The sequence below is a fragment of the Alternaria alternata genome, assembly GCF_001642055.1.
Source record: "Alternaria alternata strain SRC1lrK2f unplaced genomic scaffold CC77scaffold_1, whole genome shotgun sequence".
Taxonomy (NCBI): domain Eukaryota; kingdom Fungi; phylum Ascomycota; class Dothideomycetes; order Pleosporales; family Pleosporaceae; genus Alternaria; species Alternaria alternata.
The window spans coordinates 473,734-498,031 of NW_017306190.1; the positions used below are offsets into that span (position 1 = coordinate 473,734).

General features: G+C 51.3%; 8 protein-coding genes across 8 annotated transcripts; 7 read left to right on the forward strand and 1 right to left on the reverse strand.

The window, feature by feature from the left end:
• Positions 1 to 3,648: 3,648 nt before the first annotated feature.
• On the forward strand, positions 3,649 to 4,193 carry CC77DRAFT_1026988 (hypothetical protein; the record flags this gene model as incomplete). The annotated part of the gene is made up of 2 exons (XM_018526345.1): positions 3,649 to 3,710; positions 3,764 to 4,193. 2 exons carry the CDS (start codon positions 3,649 to 3,651, stop codon positions 4,191 to 4,193), a joined length of 492 nt encoding a protein of 163 aa, XP_018391251.1.
• A 4,540-nt stretch (positions 4,194 to 8,733) lies between these two features.
• On the forward strand, positions 8,734 to 10,967 carry CC77DRAFT_1003872 (hypothetical protein; the record flags this gene model as incomplete). The annotated part of the gene is made up of 7 exons (XM_018523228.1): positions 8,734 to 9,024; positions 9,154 to 9,248; positions 9,297 to 9,677; positions 9,745 to 9,867; positions 10,074 to 10,210; positions 10,274 to 10,366; positions 10,432 to 10,967. The coding sequence occupies 7 exons, from the start codon at positions 8,734 to 8,736 to the stop codon at positions 10,965 to 10,967; spliced, it is 1,656 nt and encodes a 551-aa protein (XP_018391252.1).
• Positions 10,968 to 12,392: 1,425 nt separating this feature from the next.
• Positions 12,393 to 15,273, forward strand: CC77DRAFT_1036616 (hypothetical protein). Its single transcript, XM_018527025.1, has 2 exons — positions 12,393 to 12,753; positions 12,810 to 15,273. The coding sequence occupies exons 1-2, from the start codon at positions 12,603 to 12,605 to the stop codon at positions 15,212 to 15,214; spliced, it is 2,556 nt and encodes an 851-aa protein (XP_018391253.1). The 5' UTR covers positions 12,393 to 12,602; the 3' UTR covers positions 15,215 to 15,273.
• An 891-nt stretch (positions 15,274 to 16,164) lies between these two features.
• Positions 16,165 to 16,745, forward strand: CC77DRAFT_1055954 (hypothetical protein; the record flags this gene model as incomplete). Its single annotated transcript, XM_018527868.1, has 2 exons — positions 16,165 to 16,267; positions 16,333 to 16,745. The coding sequence occupies 2 exons, from the start codon at positions 16,165 to 16,167 to the stop codon at positions 16,743 to 16,745; spliced, it is 516 nt and encodes a 171-aa protein (XP_018391254.1).
• Positions 16,447 to 17,668, forward strand: CC77DRAFT_8261 (hypothetical protein). Its single transcript, XM_018533319.1, has one exon. The coding sequence runs from the start codon at positions 16,761 to 16,763 to the stop codon at positions 17,604 to 17,606; it is 846 nt and encodes a 281-aa protein (XP_018391255.1). The 5' UTR covers positions 16,447 to 16,760; the 3' UTR covers positions 17,607 to 17,668.
• CC77DRAFT_1045627 (NAD(P)-binding protein) lies at positions 17,558 to 18,965 on the reverse strand. Its single transcript, XM_018527413.1, has 2 exons — positions 18,631 to 18,965; positions 17,558 to 18,573 (listed from the first exon to the last, which is right to left on the reverse strand). Exons 1-2 carry the CDS (start codon positions 18,725 to 18,727, stop codon positions 17,732 to 17,734), a joined length of 939 nt encoding a protein of 312 aa, XP_018391256.1. The 5' UTR covers positions 18,728 to 18,965; the 3' UTR covers positions 17,558 to 17,731.
• A 153-nt stretch (positions 18,966 to 19,118) lies between these two features.
• Positions 19,119 to 20,407, forward strand: CC77DRAFT_1068557 (thioredoxin-like protein; the record flags this gene model as incomplete). The annotated part of the gene is made up of 4 exons (XM_018529081.1): positions 19,119 to 19,152; positions 19,206 to 19,284; positions 19,394 to 19,434; positions 19,519 to 20,407. The coding sequence occupies 4 exons, from the start codon at positions 19,119 to 19,121 to the stop codon at positions 20,028 to 20,030; spliced, it is 666 nt and encodes a 221-aa protein (XP_018391257.1). The 3' UTR covers positions 20,031 to 20,407.
• Positions 20,408 to 22,000: 1,593 nt separating this feature from the next.
• CC77DRAFT_1089813 (hypothetical protein) lies at positions 22,001 to 24,048 on the forward strand (the record flags this gene model as incomplete). Its single annotated transcript, XM_018529491.1, has 3 exons — positions 22,001 to 22,628; positions 22,677 to 23,777; positions 23,839 to 24,048. Exons 1-3 carry the CDS (start codon positions 22,458 to 22,460, stop codon positions 24,046 to 24,048), a joined length of 1,482 nt encoding a protein of 493 aa, XP_018391258.1. The 5' UTR covers positions 22,001 to 22,457.
• Between the last annotated feature and the right edge of the window lie 250 nt (positions 24,049 to 24,298).

Sequence of the window (24,298 nt, forward strand, 5' to 3'; positions counted from 1 at the left end):
CCCCGCAGATTCTGCACGTTTGTCTTCCTTCCTGATTGATGCATATCTCTCCATACCTCGTTTAGCTCTCAGCAGGCCTCATCCTCAGCTAAGGTTCGTACTGGGACATGAAATAATTCCCGCGTGGGGTTAGTAGTTGTCAGAAATCATGTTACAATACCGAGGATCAAATAAAGTTTCAGCGCGCAACTCAGTGTGCATCAGATGTATTGAACACAACTTTTCACAGCAGCACTGACCACGGTGACAATTATGTTTGCCAAACTAGAGCCTACCGTTACCGCGCAAGGAAGGATGATTCCACCGGCTTCGCCGACAGTCGTAAAAGCTTACAATCGTATGTCTTTTTCATGTCTATGGGCGTAGCATTCATATTCGGCAATTCAGAGTCTTAATAGGGCAGGTATACGTCCCACATCCTAAATTAGATGTCTGCGAGTCAGTGACCAGACTGACACAGGGATCGGGGAGCGCTGAATGTCTGGGGACCCACCGTGAGGGTATTCACCGGGTAGGGACGTTGTGGGAATCGCTATATCTGCTCCCGCCTAAAGTGCGGGATCTATGAACTAGCGACGTCAGGTTCCTGCGGAAATACCATCGACTGCCTAAGATATAACACCGGTGGTCTTTTCGGATCCTTCTAACGCGAAGGCGAGGACCGGGAAGCTTGTATGAGCGGTCCAAAGTACCGCGGGTTTGCCGCGGCGTCCCAGCCCTTGCTGCATGCGTCAAGCGATCCGGTTGTTGGTACGGCGTGGTCTTTTGTAGGGACCTCGCGGAATGCCAAGCGAGAATAAGCCTGGAAATGGCCTGGAAATGTGATCCTGTCCAGAGTAGGAAGCTCGGGTCTGGGACCGATGTGCAGTTCATTTGCTTAGACCTTAGCGGAGTTGATGAATAAAACTACCCTTTGACGCATGCACACGTGCGATCGAAAGACGTGCCAGAAGAGTCATGTTGTGGTGGAGGCGGCCAGTCTTTGTGTGGAGCTCCCGTAAATCATCGTCGATGTGATAATCTTGTCCAGAACTGGTGAGGCATGCATATGGCGCGAATCGATAGGTCACTAGATTCAGAGAAGAAGATTTGAATGATGTCTAATGCTGTTACCGGACCGACCCTTTCCCAACTTTAATCAGCTCTTGCGGTCTAAGCATACACGTTCTAACGGTTACCAAGAGTTGTTCCCCGTGAAGCCAGCGGCCAGCGGGACTGAGTATTCCATACCGGATTCCGGTGCCATATCGGAGCCCAGTGCACTGCTGCAGGCAAAGTGCTCGGGAGGCTGCATTAGCCCAATATACGTGGCAGGATTCCCAGACGGGGATGTAATCCAACTACCGAAGTCAAGCAGCCGGGTACGAAGGGCTAGGATACTTGTGTTTACCCTGTTTGTTCGAGAATCATCCGACTTGTCAGCTCAGCAATGGCGCCATGTGGTCCGCTGATACTCCAGGGCTATCAGCGATACCGCCTTCTAATCAGCAATCAGAGACCCGTGCATATACAGATATACACCCGAATAGTGGAGAACGTGATCTGAAACCAACGCGCGCAAACTCGAATTCTGTGGAGGTGGCTGAGATCTATGAACAGGACGCGTCTTTCAACAATCCGACTAGCTGGATCTGCAGTCTCTGACCACAAGCGCCTGAAGATCGCGGGGGCAGGTACTCGATGCTTCTGGAATGAAAGACATCGGAAGTTTAGTTGATTGATGCTAGAATACGGGGTGACGCCCCAGTAATTGATGCGTGATCCGTGGATCACCGATGAAGCAGGCTTTAGTGCACATTTATGCAGGTTGCAATACGCGCGGCATGCTCTCCAGTAATGCTAGCAGTCGGTAAGTCATGCCATGTGTGCACCCTGCATCCCCAGTGGTATGACTGGATTGTATAGCAACGATGGAAAGTATGCTGACGTCCTCCAAATAGGTACAATACTGGTCTTTAGTTATCGAATGTTCCGAAGGTTGATCGTGATGAATTCCGAGGCGAATCAGAAAGCGTATAGATCAATGGCTTGGAGTGTAACATTGCTGGCTGAGCACCCTAGACGCAATTTACGACAACAGGAACTTAGACCGTCTGCATCTAAACATGACCACAGTAGCCATGTTGAAGAAGAATCGTATGTTTCTCCCTCATCAATGGTCAGCAAGATTAACATCGCATCTGTGGACCTTGTAAGCGCGATTCCTGCGAAGGTGGTTCATCGGTGATGCAGCCAATCGAAACACGATTTCGAGTATATGGCAGCCGCGCGGTTCTATTGCTGAGCCATGGCAAGATTCAGCCTCAGGTACTGAGAGGTGACGCCTATGATGAAGGCGACAAAACAGTGTAAAGCGCAGGAAGACCGTGAGGATCGCCGATTGTTCGGCGTGGACAAGACGCGACGCACAGGCTCCTCCCTACCCAGGTGCACGCAGCTTGAGAAACACCTGATCATAATTGACTCTAGGCTTCCCAAGCTAGAAATCGGCAACATGCTAGGGGGAACTGGTGTTTGTCGGGATAATTGACGTATCTGGTTGCTTCGCTTGCAGATGGTTCACCGATGACGAGGGTGGCTCAGGAGTTGGAAGTTGTCCCCGAGGTCCGCTGCTCAAGACCCCTTGTAACTACTTTGAGACTGGCGCCACGGTCACGAACCAGACGCGCAATTTGCAAGCATCCCAAGGCCGACGACGGATAAAGACATCATCATGTCACAAACCTCGATCGGCAACGGCTTTTCTTCACTTGAAGCTCTGTTGAAGGAGTTGGCGAACACCACATAGAGCGACGCAAAGACCGTGTGCAAGGAAACCACGTGCGAGAGCCTTGGCCTAAAGGCTCGGCGATAACCGGATTGACCTGATGGCATGCATGGCATGCACCACCGCTGGGATAGAAACCCGCCCCCGCGTGCTCTTTCTTGTTTCGCGGTGAGACGACCACGAGCTGTGATCAAATGGGTCGGCAACAATATCTGGGAACCCTGCACGCCCAGACAGGCAAGCCACTCGACATCGACCTGTACCTTTGTCGCTAGCATTGTCGATCATGTCGATGGGGGCGGTGTCATTGCACAAGCCCCTGTATCTCTGAGACTTGCGCAATTGCATCCATCGCAAAGGGGAAGATCAGTTCTCCCAAGGTTACATCTTGCGTTGCCTGTTTTCGCACTTACTACTAAATAACCTCTATTAGACAGTATTGTTCGCCATTCCCTTTTTCGAATGACTTCTTGCTTGATCGGACATGTATAGCCCGGATACACACCAATTCGAGGGACTCCAGAGGGCTGCATACTCGCGTAGCTTTGATTGGATGACCACCTTGTAATCCCCACCGGCCAGACGGCCCATTAAAGTCTCCCGCCATCCGAGGGCCCTGCCGCGCTACCCACCTAACTGCATATCAGAAGTCGGGCTTGTTGGTGCCACTTGAAACGCCTCCCTGGGATTCACGCCTTTAAGGATCATACACGTATATCAGCGTTGCCAATTCTCGCTTCCCACACCCCACCGCATCTTCGTCTTTGCATACACGTAGCTTTCCACTCTCAAGCACTTTCACTCAACTGGCGGAATCTCGCAGGGCATTTTCCAATCCCATATCCCCAGTCACTCTTTGACGTCTCTCATACGACTCAATTATGTCGTTTACATTCCAGGTGCAGAAGATCAATCAATCTTTCGATCAGATTGCAGCATGGTAGTAAGCACAGCAATTCTTTCATTCTGTTCATTCATTCATGCTTATTACTGTAGCCATGAGTTCATGCACAGAACAGAACTGTGCTTTCGGAAGCTGCACGAACGCGTCCTTCTACTGGAACAGAGACAAGCCGTACAGGGACCCACAGATGAGCAGGTTGAGCGCGCGCTACGCAAGATTCTGGATGAGAGGTTTTCAGACCTAGGCACACATCATACAAGGAAACCCGATGCTGCGCAGGACCCCAGCTGGTTCGTTAAAGATCCAAGAGATATCCCCTATCCCAGGTCAATTAAGATGGATATCGCTTCACTCATCATTCCTCCGGATGCTGTTCCCTCGAAGGCATACTCAGAAACTTTCCGGATGCTGGAAAGTGGACTAAGAGGCTTTCCTGGTGACTACATGCTCGACTCAGACGACGAAGAAGACTGCAAGATGAATGTCGGCACGAGGGATAGCCGTTCTTCTCGTAGTGTTTGAGCGACGGTAGATTTCGGTTTGGCACATTCCATCTTATCTTCACACCACTCTAGCGAACACGCTCGAGACCTTTATCCCACAATGTCGACCCTCATACGGCGCCATGGAAACAAGTTCGTATTGCGATTCTGCTTATCAACAATCTCTGCACAACACCGGCGGCACCCGACGATACCACGGCCACGGTTCCGTTGCACCGCATTCCTAGCCCGCATGTATCTTATTTCTCACGTAATATCACTACTACAACAAGCAGCAAGTCGCAAATGAAAGACGATGAACGCTTAGGCGCTTAGCCACGCAAAGAGTTTACTTAGACTGCGCAGCAAACGCCGCGATAGCACCCACAACAACTTCTGTTGTAATTCATTGTATTCAGAATGCAAACCACGATCCTCCTGTAGCAGCAAATCTATCAAGAATACTATCCTATTAGCCACTTTGAAATCATACCATTATCTTTATCTGCATCCCAAGCGTTCTCTTGTGTACAGCTCTACCTGGTAGGGTTGGAAGCGTTCTTGCAGTTTTTCCCGCCCAGGTTCGTGAAACTTACGCACTCAGTTACTACCACATCTACTCTCAGTAGCCTTTGAAGTATACTCGAGCTATCTGCATCTGCACCCAACAGCTACTGGAACAATCTCACCTTCCTACTCGGCATGGTTCGATGCGGGCAACAAGACTGCTTCGAACAAAGACCAATTTTAGATGCGGAGATTGCGCGATCTATCCAGAACCAGGATTAGTCCATTACCGCGTTCTCAAGCGTGACAACTTCGTCATCCAACGCAAAAACCCGCCGTCGGAGCTCTTCGAAACGCAAGGTTTTCATGTGTAGGAGGAAGGATTCGTTGCACATTTTTTGATTACCAGTCAATCGCGCACAACGTCACAGGCTTTGGAGGATTCATCACAACAACCTATGAATGCACAAACGGAAGTTATGCCATCCCATGTCCATCTCTCTGGTACCAGCCACTCCCGCTACAGCGGGATGATCACGCCGACGGCGCAGTCAACACTTGAAATTGTTACGAGGTGTTGCATCCTTCGTGAGGTGGTCAGGAGTTAGGTCGCACTCCAGGTGGTGGGCGCTTAGCTATAGATTAGTGTGGGGGTGTTTCCGATCTCATCCTAGATCCCACATGTCAGATTTCCCACACTCCGCCTTACGGCTGCCCTAGATTTGCAAGCATATTCCTTGCTCTTGCCCCAACTACAGCAATCGATCCAGGTCTCTCTGCGACCAGTCGCAAGGACTTTCGAGGCAAATGAAATCTACTATACCACGGTTATCGATGCATGGTTGACGAGATGGGTCCTGACTCCGCCAACGAAGCGCACCTACGTCATGAGGCGTGAAGACAAAGCACCATCGTCCACACACATCTACTCCTCTCGGCAGTCCGTTCCGAACAATAATTTCTTCTGAGATTTTTAGGTTTTCACGTTTTTTTCCTATCCAATTGTCAATGACGGCCCGATCTAAACAGGACAGCGTACGACAACTATGATTCAGATCTTTTAATGATTCACGCTAGTGGAGAGCTGCATGTTACAACACTTTGCTTTTGACTCGGTTCTTTATCCCGCGACTAAGAGTTCTAGCGTAAAGACGTTGCAATAACTCTTCCTACGACACATGAGGGAATTCGGACTTTAGTTCGGAATTTGGGAATCGCCAATCTTAGATGCTTCCTAGATACTAATCACCTATGACTACAGCAAACCCTGTCCATCTCGCAAGGTGCCGTTACAATCTAGCACTGTAAGTGGTTAGGCGTTGCCTCTGAAGACCCTTGGAGGCTACATCATGCAGAACACCATCGCGCGCAAATGTTAGCAAGTTAGTAGGTTTCATCACCACGCGACAGGCAAAGAACAAGCCTAGGAGATTTGTAATTGTTGCATCTCCACATTGACGCTCTACAATTGTAGAGTTATCACTAATACATACCTATCTGATATATTCCCTGGTCGTCAAACGATCAACAAAAGCACATTTACTCGGGAATGTTCCCCAGGCGCATGGCATGACCACGTTTCGAAAAAGCACCATTATTCATCGAACTAGTTCGGTCTCAATAAACGGCAGGATACGAAGCGCGTTAATTTAGATGCCCATTCCTCCACGATCGTAGCGTTAAGCGTCTTTCAGATACTGTGGGGTAGCGAGCGCCTCATCTCGCCTTCTGTGGCTGATATTGGGCACCAACAACGGTCAAAACCAATACCACATTCCGAGTCAAAACCTCCGAGGAGCGATCTACCTTCATGCGGTGAAGGGTCTGGTTTACATGATTCTTTTTGCTTACTATGGGCAGGGGCTTACAGGATACAAGATGCACTACCGATTCTTAGCTTGAACCCTCCGACACCGACTTTTGTTCGGGCCTGGCTTCCACATTCTACAGTTCCAGTCTCATTTGACGCCACTATCCGACTGTTGGCCCATTGCAATCGCTTTGTGAATTCGGAGCCGAAAATGCGGTCTACCAGGCGATCCACATCAAACTTCCATCGAGTTCTAGAGCATACCTACTATGCCTAGACTTGTCGTAGACTTAGGCTTCACGCATATGGAATGGCCATGAATGGACCTGGATCTGGATGGTCGTTCACGGGCCAGAACTTCATGTACTCGGAAACGTGCAAGTAACGCAATTGATGCGATATCTCGGGACGACCGCCGTACTGGGAGGCAACCCAACCGCCGACTCGTGTCGCGTGCAGAAACAGAAGCCGACGTGAGCTTTTACATCTACGCGAAAGTAACTGCCGTCTTCGGGTGAGCCATTCCACCGGTTATGTCGCTTTTGCCGTGTACAAGGAGCATCAAAACCGGCCCGAAGTGCATCCGTACCGCGTGGGTATACCAAGACTAAACAATTGGGTCAGACATGACGAGTGGCTTATCAACCCCTGAAAGCCGCCGTGTCACTAATAGATCGAGCTAAAAAGCAACTTCGAAGGCTGATCTCAGCCCTGGTTCCACACTTCCACTTGAGACCGCAAAAAGCAATGAAGATCTCCAATCGAGATTTTAGATCCGGGTTAACTTCCGGGCCTCATCTGGAAGTCTGATTGGAGGGTAGATTCAGGCACCGAAAGGCCTTGTGGATGGACTTGACTAACTGACTTTAGTATACAGCTCGTAGGCTGAGATACGAAGTGGGACTTCATGTCTAATTTCTTGGTGTGCCGAGTGATTCACACAACCAGTCTTCCAGGCCCCGGGTGATTCATGGCGCTCTGCATCCATCGATGATCGTACGTGCAGAAGAACGAATACGATACCAAAGAGCGCTACCACGAATCGAAGTCTCATTCCAGCATTGTATGACTAAGTAGAAATACAGAATCTCTACTGAGCCAACACCGCATCTTTCATAAAAAAACTCCGTCTGGTATGGTGAACATGAACACGAACTCCTGGTTGCCAATTTCGTACAGCCATGGTAGTAGCGAACAATGTGCCGTCGTTTCCTCTCCTCTCTACGAAAGTCTCTGGTCGCTTGCTTCCACCTATGGCGTTTGACTGATAAAGAAGAGAGGAATAACACAGGGCAATGTAGTGGCTTTGACGACCTCAGGAACGGAATTACCTCTCATCAAACAACTTTTCAGTCGTCGAGCATGTCACTTGGGAGTCACTGATGCAACTATCTGCGATGACAACCACAGCAGCGATGCCTACGCTGAAATTCGTCCGCCATTGAAGAACTCGAGGACAGCAGTGCGTTGGTCATTTGATCTGCGAGAAGAGTGAGAATATAGAACTACAAGTCAAAGGCCAAGAGAATATGCACACACGGTTCTTGGAAGTTCATCACTCGCGGGTAGTGTATAAGAGTTACCAACTGGGACACAGTGCATTCTGAGAGGAAATCTCGCTTTCGGCCCTGAGCTACTGATATAGGCGCATCGATAGTATTTTTGTTGATGCTATACAGTAATGTGGGATCTTAGCTACTCATAACCTGAGATAACTGGACATTAAGTCTCATGCGATATTCTGGTATGTCATTCTCGATCTGCTTTGTCCCCGAAGGTGCTCATGTCGTGTCGTCATCCACTTGCGCATGCAAATAGTCGCTCCTAACCGTCTGCTTCACTCTATTCAGAAAGTGTAATTCATCATCCCCCGCAGTTTCCGACTTTCCTTGAGTGCACTTTCCCATGATTACGCATTTCCGCTGTATAGCCAATGGAGCGACTGGCGTTTGCAATTTCACCAAAGATTAGTCAAATGATGCGACCGTGCGGTGAATACTCAGCGCGTTCCGAAGATGGGCCAATATGAGTCCACGTCATTGTTTAGGGTCGTAATTTCACCATGAGCGCCTTCCTATAGAAAACGCTCTTATCACTCCCCTCACTGCTGCAGTTCCGCGCCACTTACAATCTAGACTGCAACAATCTCGAGACCGCTTATATCAAAACTTCGACTCACCTATTCCCGAACCACTGACACCGCCAACTACAACCAACCAACCAACCGACCAACCACCCAATCACACAACTGCGCGTCGCAGCTATGGCGGAACTTAAGGACAATCTAGGTCCCTATATCCTCGAGAAGGCGCTTACTGCTGACCGCGCTAAGAAAGACTGCTTCGTACTCGACGTCAGTCGAGACAAAAACGGCAATGTAGTCTCTTCGCTGGAGCACGTTGTCGAGCAGGTCGATGATTACCTCATCAATGCCTACGACCGTTCTGCTCCAGTGACCAAGCTCTACGTCGTCGGCGAGTGGATGCCAACCCCACCGAAGAAAGATGACGAAAAAAACACCATACTTGAAGAGCAGAAGCAATATGCTAACGAGGTAAGAGTCACCGGTGTTGGATATGAAAAGTGTACCTTGAAGATATTCGATGTAATTGTTGTTATGATACTTGCACAACTTTAGGTCATTCCCGGTTCGAGCAAGAACACGAAGCTGATGCTATACTAGCCGCACCCTCACATCAAGCCTGAAAAAGAATGGCACGATGCGGGCGAGCAAATCGCGAAGCTCGTTCAACAGATGCCTGCGCTCAAAGAATTGACGTATGTGTATATTCTTGCTGCGCTTGCTTGTTCGCTAATGAGTCCTAGTTGGATCTCCGGCTTGCCGTTCATGGCTGTCATCTGGGAGAAGCTGTCCACGTCGCTTACGAAGCTTATCCTAGACCTGGGTCAGCCTGTTCGTCTCCAGCAAGATGGCACGAACGAGTATAAGTCATACATCACCCCAGCAGAGATGAGACCCCTCGTCCAGCAGACAGAGCTTGAGGAGCTTCGACTGTTCGGTATGCACGACTCTCTCCAGTCAGTCTACTGGGAAACTGTCTTTCGCAACACGTCCACGACTGGCATGCGCGTCCTAGATCTTAACATGGCAGCACCTCCAATCGTGCGTCAAGACCACTGGCGCAAAGCTGACAACGTCCGTGGATTGACTGTTCCAAAGGCAGATTCCAAAGAAAAGGAGTACAAGTGAGTCACTGCGCGCAGGAATTCGACCAGTGTTCAGTACAGGAATATTGCCGCTAATACTTTCCAGGGGCGTTGACGGAAAGGGAGTCTTGCACTATGCCTTCGGCACCGGTGAGTATCTCGACGACTTCAGCATGCGCAAAGGACGTATCGCCGCAGGCTTGGAGGAGGCCAAGCCGCTATCACTATGGTACGTGCAACAATCCCGTAGAGCTGAGAAGACAAAGCCATACGGAAAAGCTCAGTATTCATGGGCTGTACCCCAACAAGAACTCCAATGGTGATCGCTGGGTATTTTGGCCGTGAGGAGCCAAACCTGGAGACAAAATATCCTTTTGCTCAACCCCTAAAACAGAACCCTCCTCCTGCATCACAAAGACTGACTCGTTCAATAAGGTGCCTCAAGCTTGACGGTTTCGTTGTCGATTACCTGCCCTTCGAGCAAGAGCTCTCCCGTATCGCACTGTTGACTTGCGGCAAGGACTGCATCGATAGCGGCCTGCGCGCTCCGAAGACTCCTCGTACTCCACACAGTAAGTAATGTCCCTGTACAATCTACATATGAGACAGGAATTGACTTCACCACCAAAATGTAGATAGGTGGGCCAAGATGGTCAATAACGCGACATCCCATTGCTTGATCCGGTGGCCGAATTGGACGGGAGCTTTCGACGACCGTGGTGACCAGCGTTAGTGATAACACTGGTCGATTCGCATCTGAGACAAATACTAACCTTCGTACACCAACTTGTAGGCAGCAACCAAGGCGATGCCGTCTCTCAGGAGGCAGATCTCTCAACTCCGGCTGAAGAATATTCCTCAGTATTCTCACAAATGCCGCTGACCAAAGAGTCCCTCCACATGAAGGATTTTGGCGAGGCCTTGGATGGCGCCAACACAGATGATGGCTATTTCTCAGCTCGTCCGCTGTCCGTTCCTGAAACTGGTGGAAAACCCTCACTGAGTGTGTGGTCAAATGCATCGACCTGTGGTTCCAATACCACAACGCCTGTAGTGCCCTCGACCGCCCGAAGCTCACCTAAGATGCCTGCGGTACCTGCTGCGGTTGAAACTTCCCCGGTTGGCGAGAGCCTGATACCTGTCGGTAGTGCGACCACTGCAGACTCAGTAGTCTCCAATGATAGCAGTTACGACCAGGTCGTACCCTTGGACAACGATGAAGCCCCCAACAACTCTATGTCAGCCGCGAAAAACAGCTTCAAGCATAAGATCAGGCGATCCTGGGATTGGCCGTCTGGTTCTGGTTTTCATTCCGGCGCTGCTTCCTGAAATTCGTCCGGTCTTCTCAGCATTTTGCTTGCTTTTGACATTGTTCTTATTAGAGGGCTGACAAAGGAGAGTGAGGAGACATGGAGAGGACTGCTAGCAGTGTCAATTGAGTCTCGTCCAAACATCCTCACTTCGAATTCGTAGGAACGCGTGGACGACGCATGGCGGATGACCGAGAGACGAGAAACTACGATATCACGACACGGGAGCTTTTGGCGTTTGGAGGCTTTGGAAAAGAACATTCAGGAATACCCTTGTAGCTAGGTCTCACTCCCGAGTCTGGCCCTTTCCTAGGATCGACACGAATAAACACATTGTACATCCATGTTATATCGGTGCTACTTCTTCGTTGCTGACATCTCGGCGCCATTGCAGTAGATCTCGCGCTGCCGCCTTGGTCCGACGTGCTTGCGATTCGTGTTGTGAGGCGGTGTGCGCGATGTGTTTATCTCCAGGATATCACGAATGGAGGGACGTCTGGCGATGACAAGTCGTCAGCGGGCCTAGCAGACGTTACGTCTGCAGCATGTTTCCTTGTTGGTCCGTTGCTGCAGGATCGTGGGTCTTGCGCATAGGCGAGGCTGGGAGTTGCATGCTATGTATGTAGGATGCAGGGGTCGACGTCAAACGTCTTCTATGTTGGCTGTGCACGACGATGAGCGACTTTTCATGATGAGAGTTGTTGCGACACAGGTCTTGAGATGAAACTAATACAGCAAGTTGTCGTTGGGTTGAAGAGGCACAAGACTCGTGGGCAGATGCCGTGACGTGTTGACCCGCTGGAGGCGGGCCGCTCCTTCTTCACAAAGTCGCATCATGGCCCGCTGATTGGCAGGCGCATCTCGGTGGGCAGGTGCGATGAGGTAACCGCGATGAGGAGCAGTGAGTGAGGCCGTATGCCAAATGAATCTCCGACTACATGTCTTCCTGAGAATCAATCCTGAACTGCTGGCTTCTGCTGCCTTGCTTCGTTCGGCCGGTCATGACGGCGACGGGCTTTCCGCTTTCCGGTTCGCGCTGTACCTTGGCCCCCATGCCAGGTTAGCAGAACAAGCACGATGAGCTGGCACGCTGGCAATCGATCGTAGCCGTCACCAACTCTACGTCTGCTATCCCGGCCTCATAGCAGTCGCTTGCATGCATCTCGCTGCACGTCGGTCAGTGCGACTCCACATGAGCAAATATCAGCATTTGTCGTATTTGCTTCCCGGGTGAACCTCCGCTCGCGCCCCAAGAGCGCTACGACAGGTCCGCGATTGCCAGGCCGTGCGACTTCAATGCATATTCATACGATACCCTCTGTCTCTCCAGTCACTCTTTACTTCCCGCCCGCGCGTTGCAGCAGGCGCCGCGCTTCCGAGCGCTGGGGCTGAGGGACAGCTTTCCGTCCAGTGACGTCTGCTTCGGCGTTGACAGCAGAACTCGAGGCATTGGACAGCGACTAGCACCACGACAACAGCACAGCGCATAGGTCTTCGCCCATCGCGCATACAGACACGCACATTGGCTATTCTATGCGAGTGTCGGTGAGAGGTGTAAGTCGATTTCACGAAGCCTCCCAGCCACCTTCCCAGCCCTTCACCTCTTCCCAACCACCCTACCTCACGCGTGGATCTGCTGGGGCGCACCGCAGCAATGGCTCCTCTGCTAGCCCTTCCGCAGTCTCTGTATCTAACATTATACTCACCAGCCAGCTTTCGTGTATTCCAACATAAGCACGCCGTCGCGCGCTGCTTAGCTTATCCCCAGAGACCCAGCCGCTGGGTATCTCCTCCAACCCAGTCGGGTGCCCTCGACGGCGCAAGGGCAATTGAGCCTGAGTAACACTCCCTGGACTCACAGTGACGTCCAGCGATCCACCAGAGCTCGCAAACATATTACCCTTCCAGCACACATCTTCACGAGACCACGACCGCGACGGCCCAGCGCCACTGTTCGAATACCGAACCTCCCTCCAGCTACGCCAGGAGCAAGCCGACGCCTTCTACCGCACGCAGCACAATCGCTCGAGAGCATCAAGTTCGACTGGCAGCGTCGCGAACAGCCTTCGCCGTACGCCCAACTTCGAGCGCGCCAGATCAGTCGATCCGAGCCAACAACAGCGCGTTCGCTTCGAGACACCTCGCCCTCACTCAACCCCCTACGCTGAGCCTCATCCCGCTCTTCGCATCAGTCGACGTACTGCCTCGGCAATACGCTTCGTGCTCGAAGAGGGACTCCGACTTCCACATCCCTTCACACCGGATCTGGTCGAAGAGAACGCCCTCATGTCCGATCTGACAAGTGGCCGCGCTGCCAACGGCGGGGCCCGTACAACTGGCGGTCCCGTGCCTGTCGATCGGTCCAATATACGTACGCCAACGCAGATCATGAATGCTAGACGACAACGGGCTGAAGTGGAGGAACAAAGGAAGGCCGCCGAGGAGGAGCGCAGGCGAGCCAGCGCAGAAAGAAGAGCTCAAGCTGTTTCTGGTGTAGCTGGAGCACCAACAACTGAGCCTGGGACCCAGAGGCAGCCCCAATCAGCCCCTCTAAGATCTGGCGACCAATACGTACAATACCCGACCTCCTCGGGCGGAGTGCCGCGTCAACCAGAGAGGCCAATCCCATCACAAAACACCATGAACGAAGCACAAGAGACCACAACAGGCGCATCGCAATCGAGACCTCGAGCAGCCTCACAAACACCGTCTCGACCCACTCAGGCGAATCTAGGTCTGCCAACGACAGCAGAACAAAGCAGAAGACCAGCTGGCTCAGGCCACGCCAGGCGACCCTCCGGCGCCACAGCTTCATCACAAGCAGGCCCCTCAACTGCTGCAGCACGACCACCGCCTCCGCCGGGTTCGTCCACTGGACAAGCTCGGGAGTCAACAACATCCAACTTTCCACATGCGTTCGAGCGCTGGGAAACCCTATCTTCACATTGGGAGGGCCTTACCTCTTACTGGATACGGCGACTTGAGCAAAACACCGATGAAGTCCGCAGAGAGCCACTGGCACAGCAAATGTCACGGCAAATCACTGATCTTTCGGCAGCTGGTGCTAACCTCTTCCATGCTGTCGTCGAACTTCAACGCTTGCGCGCATCTTCCGAACGAAAATTTCAGAGATGGTTCTACGAACATCGCCAGGACCAGGAGAGGGCCCAGGAGCGCGAAGCGCAATTGACTGAACAAATGAACTCGGAGCGCGAGCTTCGCCTTGAGGCTGAAGCGAACATGGAGCGCATGGCCACTGAGAAGAAGAATGCCGAACGAGCTGTGTCCGAGATGAAGCGTGAGCTACAAATCTCGAAGGAAGAAGCACGCCGAGCATGGGAAGAGCTTGGGAGGCGAGAACAGGAAGAGCGCGATCGCACATTCTCGTTGAGGGAAGGCCAGCCTACATTGGTTGGCGGAGTGCAGGTGGTGCCGATGGCGCAGAACATGGGACGTCAAGGCAGGGGACATGGAGATGATACTTATGCTGGTGCACAGAGTAGTGGCGAGGGCATCGAACAACACTACTCGTACGAAGAAGGTCAATCACCAACCGATACCGATCCCTTCACTGAGAGTGCCCGCCATGGGCGCCGAGAGCCTGAGCAGCCTGCACACGTAGCTCAAGGAACTTATATTCCTTCGGGCGCAGCATCGACCGCATCATCTCGGCCTGGTGGCTCTTCGGTTGCGGACGAATCGCTAGCTCCTGCTCCTCTACAATACCCATACTATACATCTCAAGCACAGCAGGGATCTACACAGCCGGCCATGTCCCAGCCAGAGGCCTTTTACCAACAACCTGCCTCCTATCTACACCAGGAGTCCGAATCTGGTCTTCCAGATGACGAGCAGTCGTACGTCACTTCTCAGGCAGAGTCAGAAGCCGACATCGAGTACGCCTTGGACGAGAGAGGGAACTTTATACGCGATGATTCAGGCCGCCGTATCCCGTTCCGATCTCTTCAGTCACCAGTATCAGACGAGTACGATGTAGAAGACGCACGCCGACGTGAGCTCGAGCATCTCCAGCACTATGGTACAACTGCCACTTCTCAGGGCGGATATGCAACCAGTTCGGGCGCGGGGTCTTCTCAACAACCCGCTGGTGGACGACCCGACTATAGTGGCGATGGCTACGGCGACGAGTGGGTAGGTATGAGACATCACCATCCTACTAGACTGAGCGACGTGCCCGAGGAAGATGAGAGGAGCCGGACATCACCAAGCAGAGCAAGCCAGGCCAGCCGAGGACGCCTGTATTAGATGAAGACTGCAAACTCCATCTGCATCGTCACAACAAGATCTCCACAAGCCGCACTTACCGTCGATTTCCTGTCTCGCAGATTGTAATCACATCGTTTTGAGTTTCGCATATGCATATATCGTTCTGGCATACATGTTACTGCGTCTATACCCTTCTACAAGATCTCTCTAATCGAGCGTCTCTGGCCCTCTATGGCTGATTCTTGCATCTACAAGCGCTCCCATGTACTAGTAGAACCGTCCCTTTTTTGCTATTTGGTTTTTCTCTTAACGCAAGCATGGTGTTTGCTGGGCATTGGCATATTGATGGTTTGATGGACGGAGTGCTCGGTAGTAGGGTATGAAGTCTCCGCAAATCATGAAGGAGTAATTTCCGGGGATGGGGGTCTAATGGAGTGAATGAAAAGGAGAGATGGGTGAGCCTAATGCATGACTATTCAGTTCGTTGTTCCGGTGCTTTCGTCTCTTACCTTCTACCATGTCTGTTGTTGTGCTGCATTTCCTACTCCTCTGGTCAATCTTCTCTCTTCCTTTCGGATTCCTTCAACATGTTCCCTGGTATGGATGTTCATTTCACATGTCCCAAATGACCCGTGGACTTTTGTCAACTTACTAGATCTGCCGCGCGTGCACACCAGAACATACGGAAACCTGGGAAGTGGTGGCCTACCACTATCTCACCATTATCTGCATATGGCTGAAAACATTGCAGTCTTACGAATGTTTTCTGATCAACATCAGCCTGCATGGCCTTCTTGTTTAACGCGTTGGTGTGTCCACTGCGCGCGCGTCTGTGCGCCAAGCATCGCTGCTTCTTCTCTTGCTGCACCACAGGGTCTCACATTTCCGCGCTCCTTCTTTGAGTCGTCACCCTCACCTGATCCAAATATCTCTGCTTGGCCTGTTCCTCTTACCTGATACAAGCTTCGCAAACGCAAGTGAGGGACACAATGCCCGACCCAAAGACCCAGGCGTTTAGTCTGGCCATCCTAGAAGCATATGAAGCTTCCCAATCAGCTATTGGAGTCAGCTACACTGTCACAGCAAACTCCAGTAAGTTACAACACTTACAGTAAGAGATTGATGAGCTACGAGCACAAATCACTGATTTATTCCAGGAACTACAGCATCTCTTCTACATGACGAACCTCCGCGTCCGAGCCGCGATGTACCGGATATCTTCCCAGGATTGTTACCATTTGTCGCTCGGAATCAGTGGCTAGAGAAACGCAACCAAGAGCTTTTAAATGAAAAGGCCGATAGCGATCAGAAACGCATAGCGGCGGAGGTGAAGCTCGCTGCTATTACTCTGGAGATGAAGGAGAAACACGAAGACTTACAAGATGGACAAGATCAGCACGCGATTCGTGTCAGTGTCAAAGAGCGAGTGATTCAAGAGACGTCAAAGGAAATCGAAGACAAAACAGCGACCCTGAAGAAGCGTGAAGAGGAACTCGGAACCAGGACACTCAAGACTAGACGAAACTTTCCCGTCGTGGGACCTAATGCGGACGTTTACGATGCCATTTAGTCTTTAGGTGACTGGATGGAAGATGGTATGCACCATTTCAACAATCTGGCAGCCGGCAAGAATAGACTAGAGCAAGCAGTTAAACGATGGGAAGCGAAGTACTGCGAACCCACTATCAAGATTATCAAATTGCAAGCACACGTTCACGCGGAAAAGGAAAAGTATCTTAAAGAATACTTCAGGCAGATGTGGGTGCTCAACGAGTTTGCGGAAAAATTGAAACAGTCAGCTGCTAGACACGTAACAATTGCACAGGCTCTGAGAGACGAACGTGCTGTCTTCGATGAAGAGCAAGAGAAGTGGCGTATGCAAAAGGCTCAGATATCAGAAGGTACTGAGCTCGAAGCTTTGCGAGAGCTGTGGCTTTCTACTCGAGGGGAGAGGGTAAAGGCTGAAGTAAAAAAGCAAACCGAAATTGAAGTCCGGAGGACAATGGAGCCCCATATCTGTGCCGAGTGTGCCAAAGCACAAGAAGAGGGTTGCAAAGCAGGCTATGTGGCAGGAATATATGATGGTGTAAAAAAGGGTCACCTCGAAGGTCAAGTGTATGCTGCAACTATATGGAAAGAGAGGGTCACGTCTGCTGAGAAAGTGTTATGGAACAATAGCTATACCGCTGGTCGAGCTCAAGGTCACGCTGATGGCAGAAGAGAAGGTTATAACGTTGGTATGTCCGATGGTTGGCAGGTGGGATTGGCAGCCGGCAAGGGAGAAGGAGCCAGAGAAGGTGGCGAAACAAATGAGCAGAGTTATGAGAGGGGCCGGGGTGAAGGACACTCTCAGGGCCACTACGAGGGTTACGCTAAAGGCTTCGCTCAAGGTCTTGATGCAGTTGGACAGGAAGAAGGCGGTACCGCCTGAGATTATTGGCCCTGCATGGCTAAGTCTGGATCATAATCCATTCGGGAAGTAAAATGTCACATTCCGCTGAAGGACCCAAAACTTTATGCATCAACGTATCAATCCAGAGACCAACTTTCTCAGAATTATAACTTCGAGGCTCTAAACTTCGTACTATCAACCCTTCTGCCCTCGTCATCGTGCTCCTTGACCCGCAAGTTCGGAAACTCTGTCGGCATAATTCTCCTTGGTTTACTCCCTTCCACCAAATTGTACTTGTCAAAATCGCTAACACCCTTCGTCCTTAGAAAGTCCTCATCAAGCAGCAACTCGCCATTGACCTCTTCCACAGGCGCCTTGATCATCTGTAACACTGCGTCCGAGAAGATATGCGCAGTCCTGAGATCCTTAGCATCTTCACCTCCTATATTCTGCGTTGCAGCACTCTGAACAGCCGTTGCAGGCCAGATGCTCGTAACTGCCATGTCAATTTTGCCCTCTCTCTGGAAATCCATTGCCAGTCCCTTGGTAAGAACAGACATGCCCACCTTGCCCATTGCATACGCCGTCTTGCCGCGGAAGAAGCGCGAGTATATCGGTGGGCTGACGATGATAATACGACCCTTCCAGTTTCCACCACTTTGTTCAAAGTGCGGGAGACAGGCTTGTATGACGCCATATAAGCCCTCTACATTCACACGTTGCATGAGCTGGAAGCGCTTCATAGGCGTTTTGGCCACGCTTGCCCACCATATTGCGCCGCTGTTGTATATTAATACATCAAGACGGCGGTGTTTCTCTATTGTCTCGGCCACCATACGTTGAATGCTTGTGAAGTCTCGTGTGTCAACGGTGATGGCTGTGGCTTCGCCGCCTGACTCATGGATCTCGCGACAAACCGTAGAGATGGTGGACGCCGAGGAGTTTGGGTCGGGTGGAAAGGGAGAACACTTGGAAGCATCGGACGTGGATTTCGCTGCTACGACGACTAGCTCAATGTTAGTACTCTTGCTCTGTGGAGGTCGAGGGCTGTTGTGATGCGTACCTGCGTAGCCATCTTTTGCGAGGTCGATGGCGATTTGCCGACCGATACCCCGAGACGCGCCAACGACGAGCGCGACTTGTTTGTTGGACTTGGACATGGTGGAGACAAGGATACAGTTAATTGCAAAGGTGTCGTCGCGTAGATAGAGTAGCAGCTTGCGGCTGACAGTACAGGCAACTGTAAAGCCTAAGTAGACATGACATTGTAATCAATCCTCATCGTCGGTGCCTCGGTAGGTGCACATCATACTGCATTTACGTCCGTACGAGTTACGCGGCGAGGATCCGGGGTATCTGCATCATTCGCGACTCAAGAGGTGGAGGCGTGGTGCTGATTAGTGATAGAGCTCTCGTAGCTACGCTAACAGACCTCGGCAACCAAGACCTTGTGCGGTCCCCAACGACGACGCGCATAATAAGACGCGACCGACGTCTTCGAATGCCAGGTTCAACGTGATTTCTCATCCTGTGGCTAGAAGCATTGCGAATATGTCAAGCAAAATTACGTGCTATCTGGATTGCGGTATGCTCCTATCATTCTCCTGATATAAGAATCACATGCTAATTACGGACTAGTGTCGCCATACTCATACTACGCTCTACTGCATATTGAGAGAAACAGACAGGTCCTCGAAGCGCACAATGTAGAGATTGAGTGCGTACCCATTGCCATGCCGGCTCTCAAAGCCAATACCACGAACTGAAACCCTACCAACCAGTGCACGCTCTCATTAAAAGCAAGTATACTCACTGACTTGATGTAGTATAGTACCCGTCTTCCTAGGCGGCATCAACGTCGGCAGCGGTACGTATCCCCGTCCCCTTCCATGCACTCCACATGAAAGTCCGGTACTAGCTATACCGAACGTGTCCTGACGCCGCAGTGCAGGAAACAAGCCACCCTGGAGCCTCGACGCAAAAGCGAAGTACGGCGCATACGACAGCGCGCGAGCGAAGAAACAATTCGGCCTTCCTAATCTACAGTCGCCGGATTTCTTCCCTATTCTCTCACTGCTACCACAGCGGGCATTATGTGCTGTGAAGGAAGCGCATCGAGCGGAATTCATCAACATCTTTTTTGACATATTCCACGCTATGTGGGAGGACGGCAAGGATGTCAGTAAGCCAGAGATCCTTTTAGAAGTACTTCAGCTGCGTCTCAAAGCAGACGAAGCCAAGGAGATCGTGGCCAAAGCAAATAGCCCGCCGTACAAGCAGAGGCTGAACGACAATACCAAGGAAGCGCTCGACCATGGCGCTTTTGGTTGCCCATGGTTCTTCGTACGCAACTCCAAGGGGGAAGAAGAGCCGTTCTTTGGTAGTGATAGGTATGTGTCTTCTTCACTAAAATTCACTTGTCCGTATCTTGACTGGCATCCTCGTATGTCCGGCTATGCATAGAGCGGGCTGGACCTCTATGCACATCGTCACGTCAGTCAAGGCGCTCACCACGGGAAGTGGGGGTACCGCTGTATATCCAGGATGTGATGCGAACTATTGAAACGCGACCAACCGATGGTCAAGAGCTGTGGGGCGTGCTGACAGATCTACCATACAGATTTCATTATATGTGGGAATACCTGGGGCTGCCATGGAAGGACGTCGAGCTGTTGCCACCGGGTAAGGCGAAGGCGAAGATCTGATGGACAGGCATTATCGGGGTGGCTTGCAAGCATGTCGGTATGTAGTTATTGTGGAAATGGGGCGCCAAGCCGCGTGGTGGATAGCTGTGAACATGCATCAGACAGGTCTGCGACTCTCAAGAAAATGTCGTCCAGTTCTCAAGTCCTCTTACCTCTTTCTCGTTTTTTCATTGAGGTCTCACCCTGCTCAAATGTCTCACTCGCCTTGCATGAGCCTGAGGGATCGTCTTTCCGACCACATTGTCCTCACACGCTATGCATGCTGTACGGTTGCCGATTTGTACCACTCACGACGAAGCATGGTGGTGTAGCCACCGGAGGCGGGTACACGCTTCTCCAGACTTATGCAAGAGTATGCAAGATAAAGTCTACGCGACCTGTCAGGGCGATACCATGCGCCACCCGAGAGGATTCGCAGGGCAGAGCTGCGCATGTCTCACCCGTTCCACGGTCTTGCGGTCGCCTGGGCAGACGGTTGCTCGACTGCGGCCTCCCGATGGTATCAAGTAAATTGGAGAGGTCGGGAATATATCGGTAAAGGTATCAGTTATCGCTCTCTACCAACGTGGGTACGTTGAAGTGCGTAAAGCATCTAGCCGATGTTGGGACTATGTTGATGGATTCACTGACAAGCTTTCACGTATTCACCAGTGGTGATGAGCCGAGACGAAAGCTTTGTCGGGGTGAGACTCTCTGGAGCCGTGGAGATTCCGATGGCTACATTTACTGATTGGGGAGCTTCTTGTGTAACGTCAGCGTCATCGTCGACAACACCTGTAGTACTCCAGAGGCTCCTGTCAGTCCAGCGAACAACATAGCATCAGATTGCATACGTATCTGCATTCCTGCACACCATGACATCTTAGCTGGTGGCATGCTTGTGATTTAGACACGATCGCTTGTTGCCAAGCTATGTCATGCAGATAACCGTTCGCTTCCGTAGGCACGTCAGCCAAACAAGACGACGTAGGGCATTTCTCGCCAGCTCAGCTAGCACCGAACAAGCAATCCTGCTCGGCTCGACGGTTGACGAGTCGCCGTCATAGGCCTAATCAACCGCGATGTGAGTGGGGTGTAGACCTATACAGCCGTGCGGCATGTGCTATTTGCCTTCTTTGAGCTAGCCACGTTGATCATTTCACAGTATCGAAATGGCAGTGCTGTTGCTTGATGGGAAATATGCTTGCTGTCAGTAATGACTCCATATGCCCGACATATTTGCACAGCTGACGAGCGATCTAGCCTATACGGATAGCCAGTCATTTTCCCGTGTGGTTTCCAGGCTGAAAAAGACTGTGGGTCTATCCGAAAGCTCAGGCCTTGCCCTCCCGTGTACCAATGTATAGCAAGACATGGGTGCTGCGATACTTCAAACGCAAGTCTCATCGCTCAGTCAAGGGAGCTGGGGCTGTCTTAGTTTATAAACATACGGGAACGTCCCTCACCTCTCTACATCAGAACAGATGTGATTGGAGCTGTTCCGTCAATTGGCTTCGGCTTCATCCTTGCTCTTTGTCTTGTTAGTGCACGATTCAAGCTGACAGTTCATCTTGTGCGTTTTCTTTGCCTGCTACCCAAGATACTCGTTCCGCAAGTCAGAGTACGCCGATAGATACTCTAGTGTGTTTGTACATGTTCATGCGATCATCGCCCCCCATCTTTGGGCTGCTAATAGTTTCCCGGAGATCTCGTGGCATTTTCTGGTAAGGCCGCACTCACTTCACGTATCGGTTTTGACTTAGCGTACTGATAGTGCGTATTGATCAGATACCTTGCATCGTCTTACCATTGCGTTGTATAGATAGTTGAAATAGCTTTGCCTCTTCCCTTTTTGGAGCCGGTCATTCACATCGCCAAGTTTGGTAATTACAACATCGGTGCTGTCGTCGACCTAGCTCGGCAGAGCTCCGTACTGGCTCGATTTCCGTCGTCCCACCGCTCGATTCTGTGAAGCGGTCAACTGCATTAGGCGAATGACAGAGCGCCGCGCTCGTGAATGTTCAAAGTACCCGTGGACCTCGACATCTCCACAACACCCCGCAATCATCAGTCACGCCCACTTCACCGCTGCGGTATCTCGCCCTCTACGACCTCGCGTAACTGCGCATTCACGTCGACTAGAAGAATATTGTAAGATTAGCGGCCATTGTAACATCTTTAAGAGGCGCATGCCGCGTGTGGACTCATGTCTCTCGCTCAACAAGTCCACCAGGATTACAAGTTCGACGAACAATATATCTATCGTCAGTCTCTTGCACAACTTCAGCCCTGTCTGCCTTATGCTCCAGAAGCTTCTCCGACAAACCACACCTTCGACTTCCATAACCGCACTGGAATGATGGCGCAGTCAATGGCCGTAAGTGGACTCTTTGCTGGAGATGTACCTAGACTGACAACCGTGGAGGAGAGTTCTTACATGCAAACTCAGCCATGGGGAATGCAACAGATCGAACAGGACGACACGAAACCGATGACCACATCCAGCCCAAGCATCCACACGTACTCATCCGGCCAGAACTGGAGTGGAGCATATGATACTTCGTTCGACTGGCCCCATGCTCTTCAACAGGCAGCAACCTTCATCCTACCAAATTCAGAGTCGCACTTCCATCAAAACCACGCTCTGGTATACAATGCAACATTTGCTACACCGACTGCGACTGGAAAGGGCTACGGCGATGAACGAAGAGCTTGCGTGCCTGCCGAACTGAATGGTTTGCCTCATGGGCTTATTGACAGGTCTGTCCTAGGTGCGAGCATGTCCTCGTCACCGAAGAGTTATGTCAGCGATGAATTCGGGAACACATACACTCCAGTTTCTATGTTAGACCAATCCTCACCAACCGAGAACTGGAATGGATACCCAGTAACGGCCAACAACGCTGTTCTTTCGGCACCTTGCAGGCCGTTCCTTGCGCAAAAGACCGATAGTGATGTTGGGCTCTCAGGAATCCCAAGGACGAGCGCAAGCACGGTTATGACTCCCGTCGTCCCGTCTAATGGCTCTAGCAGGCAGGACCTAGTACTCATTGCTCCGCTCGGCGACGACCAACAGTCCGGATCTGAGTACTCGCATTCACAGAACAGCAGCGCTGGGCACTCTCCCTGGTACCGCGCGAAACAGTCATATGACACTTCGAACGCACCCTCCAGGTCCCGTAACATTGCAATTTATAGCAATCCCAGCAGCGATACGAGCCTATTACCGACATCAGGACCTCGTCCCATCCAGCACTGCTCAACGCCTTGGAACGGCTCGCGCCCGAGCGCCCATACTCAGAATCGTATACAGGACAAGTTTCAGGTACCGCGCAGTGCTGGTGCACAAGCCCAGAGAGAGCACAACGACCAAGTGCTCATTGAGGGCAAAAGGAGAGGAGAGACATACAAGGAAATCAAGCTCAAGATGGTGGGCGAGAAGCCTGCGGAGTCCACTCTGAGAGGTCGCTATCGGTCGTTGACAAAGGCGAGGAAAGATCGGGTCCGAAAGCCCGTCTGGACTAAAGTTGATGCAAGCTATCCCCTGTAGACTCTACTCCATATGTAGCATACTAACGCACCAGTAGTTGGAGCTTTTGGATGACGCCGTCCAGCAAGAGTTCGATCGTATCGAGAGCAGCCTACAGAATCCGTACTCGTTAAGCTTGGACCAGAAGATCCTGAAAGTTGCCTGGAAGAAGGTCGCAGAGTTCATCGCTGACAGTGGTGGCTCGTATCATTTCAGCAACGCGACTTGCAAGAGGCGATGGCTAGAGCGCCATCCGGATCAGAAGTGATGGATGATAGCTGCAGGTCACGAGTGGTACCATTGACACACCTTCATCGTCTAGTGCACTCGATGGGCGTCGAGTACTGCTGATATCGAAGATCTGAGGCTTGAGCATCGGAGTCTCTCAAGGCTGCAAGATACCGTTGCCAGTGATTAGCCTTCAAGGACGGCCACCTAGGGCACTCGTCTTCAGCATCTCCACCGAAGATTGCCGCAGGGCGGTATCTTCGATTCTACTGTTTGCAGAGTTTTGCTTT